General features: G+C 52.6%; 1 protein-coding gene across 1 annotated transcript in view; it reads right to left on the bottom strand.

Annotated features, from left to right (window-relative positions):
• PCGF1 (polycomb group ring finger 1) overlaps positions 1-353 on the bottom strand; it is a 3,081-nt gene extending 2,728 nt beyond the window's left edge. The window contains exon 1 of the mRNA XM_006151209.3: positions 150-353. Coding sequence (XP_006151271.1) covers positions 150-242 — 93 coding nt within the window. The 5' untranslated portion in view covers positions 243-353. The remainder of the gene's footprint in view (positions 1-149) is intronic.
• Positions 354-5,749: the final 5,396 nt, after the last annotated feature.

The following is a 5,749-nucleotide window of genomic DNA, read 5'->3' as shown; positions in this document are numbered from 1 at the left end:
TTGGCAACCGGATCACAATCGCGCAGGCGGGCTGGGCACACTGATTCTGCGCAGGCGCACTGGGCGCCCGGCCAGCCACCGCCCGTCCTCTAGCCCGCTCCAGTTCGCACCGCTAACCGACCACAGCAGTAACCCTGCCGCCCCTGCACCTCGTTCCGTAGCGGGTCCATCTTGTACACTGACTGGAGCTGGTTCCGAAGCCTCATCGCGATCGCAATCTGGCCCCCCTGAGGAGACGCCATCTTAAAGGCTGATCCCGGCCTGCCACTTCCGGTGCCGCCTGCGGGGCGGGACTTGTCTCCCAGCAACGAGGGTCTAGGTCTTTTCGGATTCGCTCACATTCTGTCCAGCCCCGCCCATGTCCCTTTCTCCCCGTGTGCTCACCTGAGCCCCCTGGCCCCTCCCCCTCCCCAATCCGTAATTAGAGAGTCGGGGGGCGTGGGGAAGGGTCCTATCTCTGCGGTTTCGGGTAGGAATTACCGTAACAAACCCTCCCTGACGTCGGGACTAACTTTTGGAGCCTGTGAAGGACTGCCCCCTCCTACCCCAAAAGGCCCGGCGGTCTCCGCCCGCCGCTGCTCAGGGTCGTCGGTCTCCTATGACGAGGACCCCGCTGAAGAAGCCCCTCCTGGGTCCTGCCCTCGTAAGGCCGCCCGGGTCGGCTGACGGGTCCGCGATGCGGAGCTTCACCCAGATGGCCGGGCCTTCTCCCAGTTCTGCTGCGGGAGTTTCCTCGGGGTTTTGCGGAGTCTCGGAGAGGGTGCGGGCAGGGGAATGAGGTGGAGAGAGAGGGATCCCCAGGGACTTGGTAGTGGTCTTACCCACCCATTCTACCCCTGCTGCCGGGGATGGAGGGGGGTGCAGGCCCTGGTTAATGATGATGATTTAATCATCGGCGCCTGCGGAGGCCTGGGACAGACTAATGCAGAGCAGATGCCGAAGGAGGAGGGGAGGACGACTAGGACACTGCCGCACACAGACACGCTTGGGCAGCGAGCGCCTGCAGTAGCATAGGCCCAGCCCCGCATGTGGGAAGGACCCCGCATCGGGGAAGGACGCAGCGGGCCCAAGGGCTGGTACACCACCATCGCAGAGTCCTTACAGTGGGATTAAGAAAAAGTGACTTTACTGGAAAGTATTAACCCAAGCGTACTTGGAGACTCCCAATGGAGATCCGGAAAGACTTGTGTTGGCACAGTTTAGACATGGGGGAGGGAGTAGAAATGTGGAAATAGGCAGAGTGGAGGGGAATGAGCAAAGGACAGGAAGGAGAGGTAATAGCTGAAGCAGGGCCTTAAGGAGTTGTGCATTAGGGACCTAGTTGACTTTTTTGTTTTTGAAGGGAGGGTGCTGCAGCATAAAAAGAACATTTTTGTTCATTTCCCTTCCAAGTGAATTAGAGTGGATAGGAGCTGGAAGTCATGAGATTAATGATTTATTAATCAACTACTCACTATAGCCACTACTTATCTCCCTGGGCCAAACCAACATCCTATCTCTGCTTGATTACTGTAACTTCTTGACTCTTTGCATCCACCTTTGCCCCCTATAGACTGTTCTTTTTCCTTTTCTTTTTTATTTTTTTAAAGATTTTTTGCCATAGGGCATGTGTGCTCCCTGGAGAGACAGAGACAGACAGAGGGAGGGAAAGTGAGAAATCACCTCCCAGGAGGGATGGCCATACCACACTCCCTTCTCCTCCATTCTCCTCTCAGGATTTTGGGCACACACGCACACGCCCAATGTGATTTCCAGCTATTGGGTCTGGGATTTGAATCACAGTCTTTAGCATGTTCTTAACATAGCAGCTCAGTGATTCTGATAAAACATGAATCCAAAGGGGCACGAAAAAGTTTTCTTTTTTTTTTTGGAGAGGTTTTCGCTATAGGGTGCGTGCACTCGCCAGACAGACAGAGACATAGAGACAGAAAGCGAGAAATCACCCCCCAGAGGGGATGGTCACACCACAATCCCTTCTCCTCTCGGGATCTTGGGCACACACGCACACGTGCCTGGCGTGAGTTTTAAGCCATCGGGTCCGGGACACGAACCGCGGTCAACTACGTGGGCATCCAGCGACATAGCCATTACGCCAACTGCTGGTTCCCACGAAAAAGTTTTTGAGGTGATTAAAGTGATGGTTTCATAGATGTATACATATGTCAAAACTTTTCAAATTGTACATTTCAAATAGCTGCAGTTTATAGTATAGTCATCATACCTCAAGAACATGGTTAAAAATAAAGCTGAAAACTCAGGCAGTTTCTTTTTTTTTTTTCCTGCTTACATCCTTTGACAGTTTCTCTTTTCAATCAGAATAGAAGTTAAAGTCCTTATGATGCTGTGCGGGGCTGCGCAGTCTCTCCAGCCACACTGGACCCTTCACCGTTCCACAGACTCACCATGACATCTTCTCTTCGTGTCCCCAACTTGAAATGCTCAGATACCTAAGTAGTTCTCTCCTTTCAGTTCTTCACTGCCTAAGGCTTCTAGAATCTCTAGGTATACAACCCTCCTTCCTACCCTTTCACTTCCCTGTTGATCTTTTTAATATTTATTATTTAACCCACAGTCAGGGGACCCACAACAACATTTCATTCGGCCACAGACTGCATGTTCGACAGTGGTTCTGTAAGTGGCGTGTAGGCTACACCTATAATCTGGGTGTGTAGTAGGCTATGTGAGTCCAGGTTTGGCTAAGTATACTCTGTGATGTTCACACAATCACAACATTGCTAACCTAACGTTGTGCTTCCCAGGGTATATCCCCACTGGTAAGTGATATAGACATATAACTGTGTATTTTTCTATCTACTTCTCCCACTGGAATGTTAGCTTCTCAGTTTCCTGGGATTTTTTTCCTGTTGTATTCATACCCATCACTCCGGTACCAGGCAAACAGTGTATGTTCAATCAAAATTTTCTAGATGAACAGACAAGTGAATCCAGAGGGTGGTGATGACAGCTTCTATTAGGGTTTTAGCAATGGAGAGGGCTGTGCCTGACACCTCTCAAATGGAAGCTTAATAGGACGAGGTAGCCAGGGGCCTGATGCAGTTGGCCTGGTAAGACAGCAAATGAGGAACTTTTGGGGAAGCATGTCCTCTAGCCTTTTGGAAGGAAAGCAGGTGGAGCTGGTCAGAAGAGCTGAGCAGTGGGGACTGGGAGTCAGAACCTGAGGTGGAGGGTGGAGTCATTGGCTGGACATGAGTTGGAACTCCTGGAATGGGTGAAACCTGAGCAGAGGGACAGAAAGCTGCAGTCTGAGTTTTTTTTTTTTTTTTTTTTTTTGAGAGATTTTCACTGTAGGGCACGTGCGCTCGCCAGACAGACAGAGAGAGACATAGAGACAGACAGAAAGCGAGAAATCACCCCCCAGGGGGGATGGTCACGCCGCAATCCCTTCTCCTCCATTCTCCTCTCGGGATCTTGGGCACGCACGCACACGTGCCCGGCGTGAGTTTTAAGCCACCGGGTCCGGGACACGAACCGCGGTCGACTACGTGGGAGCCCAGCGACATAGCCATTACGCTAACTGCTGGTTCCCTGCAGTCTGAGTTTTGAAAAAGGTTCATCAGTGAAGAAGCCACAGGAGAAAAGACATAGCAAGCAATGACTATGAACAGTGCAAAGATGTAGAATAAGAGAATGCTACAAAAGCCAGAGACCAGCAGATGGTGTGATGGTTATGTCCAAGGACTCCCACACAGTCGACCGCAGTTCGAGTCCTGGATAAGGTAGCTTAAAATGCACGCACACACACGTGTATGTGTGTGCGCATGTGTGTGTACGCGCATACCCAAAAATCTGAGGAGAATGGAAAAGGGATTGCGGTGTGGCCATCCCTCCGGGGGTGATTTCTCGCTTTCTTTCTCTCTCTCTCTCTGGTGAGTGCGTGTACCCTATAGCAAAAATCCCTCAAACAAACAAACAGAAGCCAGAGAGGGACATTTCCAGAAATAGTTGATGATCCACAAAGTGAAACATGCCAGAGCAGTCCTGGGGAAGAGAGGCTGGACACAGGACACTAAGAAAGGGCTAGAGCAGTGAAGCCAGCTTGCACTGGGTTACTGAAGAACAAATAATGAGGAAATGGAGGCAGTAAAAGGGAGAAGGAAAATGTCATCTTTCTGGAAGTCAGGCAAAGACTTTTCCAGATGAGAAGCATCAGAGACAGCTGAGGGTAGGAAGGACTAAACTGATGACATGGGAGTGGGGACCATCCAGAATGACAGACACTGCCCCAACAAGAAGGAAGGAAAGGAGCTTCCAGACTTCTTCCTGCGAAGCCACAGGCTAGAGGCTTGAAGACGTAGAGTTGAAAGGCCACAGACACTTGGAATATGATGAGACCGACCTACAGTCACGTGTATGAGGGGCACTGCACCCCAATGCCTTCCTCTTCCCTGTGAACCAGAGGGAACCATCCCATCCCCAAGAATCAGCCAGAGAGGGAGCAAGAAGTAAAATTCCCAGGACTGTGCCTGACAGAACTGGATGCCCTCTGCTCTCGATGTGTAGCATTAAAAAATGTTTTAAAAACATTCCCCGGAAGATTTGTATGTAGTACTGAGTTTGTGACCATTCTCCTCAAAGGATCAATTGGGCAATCAACCTCTGGTGGTAATGCCCTTTGTGTTGACCTCCGAAGGTAAGAACGGATGTACAGCAAGTCAGGCCTGCGAGAGGTTGCCATGTTTTCATTCATTGATTCAAGAAGAATTTATTCAGCTTGGTTGGAGACACAGTGGACCCCCCATCCCCACCCGCCTCTCCCTTGCGGTTCCCCACCATCCCAGAGCAGGGAAGGGGACTGACAAACTAACCTGCAGGCCAGCTCCCTTCCCTTCAGGGAGGTGACATTTCATAGCAGTGTCCCTGAGCCCTCTCTTCCCATGGAGGAGTCCAGCCATGCTATCTCTGAAGGGTTGGCTGAACAGCAGAGGTTCATGCTCCCTCGAGGTCCCCCATGACTGCTGAGAAAGGTGCTCGGGTTTCTGGGAAGGGATCTGGGAGGTGGTAATGCTGTCTGTCTTCACCAAGATGAAAATTCAGCTGCCAAATTGGTAGGAGCCCCCACCCTCTTTCCGAAGGGGCTGAGCACCGGCAGGCCCAGCAGAGGAGTGGCCAAGTGGGAAAGGACGCGGTGTATTATTAATGCCTATGGCCTCTTCTCCCACACACTCACGTTCACCCCTTTCAGACTGAGGTTTCTGAGGACACTGCAGGCTTGGTGGCTTTGGGTAACAAGAGAGCCCACCCTTTCTTTCTCTTCTTTATCCTGCCCAGATGTTCAAATGTCAGTCCTGGTTCCCCAGAGAGAAAAGACCCTCTCACCCTGCCCCAGGCGCTAGGCTGCCAGCCCATCTGCTGGGGAGGAGGGAGGGGCAGAGCCTTTCCCAGGAGGTGGTGGACTATCCAGTGAGATCGGCACCCCCAGGGAGAACCATCATCTCCTGGGCATTTCGGTTCACCCGGGAAGCCAGCGGGATGCAGCTAAGCGCAGGAGTCGGCTGAGGGTGTGGGTAGAGGGCTTTGGCCACCACCTGTCCGAGCGGCTGGGCGGGCTGCTTGTCTGTGCCCACCCGCCAGCGGGATGGTAGGAGCGCCCCCTCCTCGCGCCCAGTCTCACCGGCTCCGAGGCGCCAGGGCCCCCCCGGGGCCGGGGCGGGCCGGGGAAGGTAATGTAATTCCGGCCCAGCTAACCCGATTACAGCGGCCTGCACCGGGCCGGGCGGGGGCGGGGGGG

Source organism: Tupaia chinensis, unplaced genomic scaffold (genome assembly GCF_000334495.1).
Source record: "Tupaia chinensis unplaced genomic scaffold, TupChi_1.0 Scaffold000316_1, whole genome shotgun sequence".
Classification (NCBI taxonomy): Eukaryota; Metazoa; Chordata; class Mammalia; order Scandentia; family Tupaiidae; genus Tupaia; species Tupaia belangeri.
This window is presented reverse-complemented; position numbering and strand designations above follow the sequence as displayed.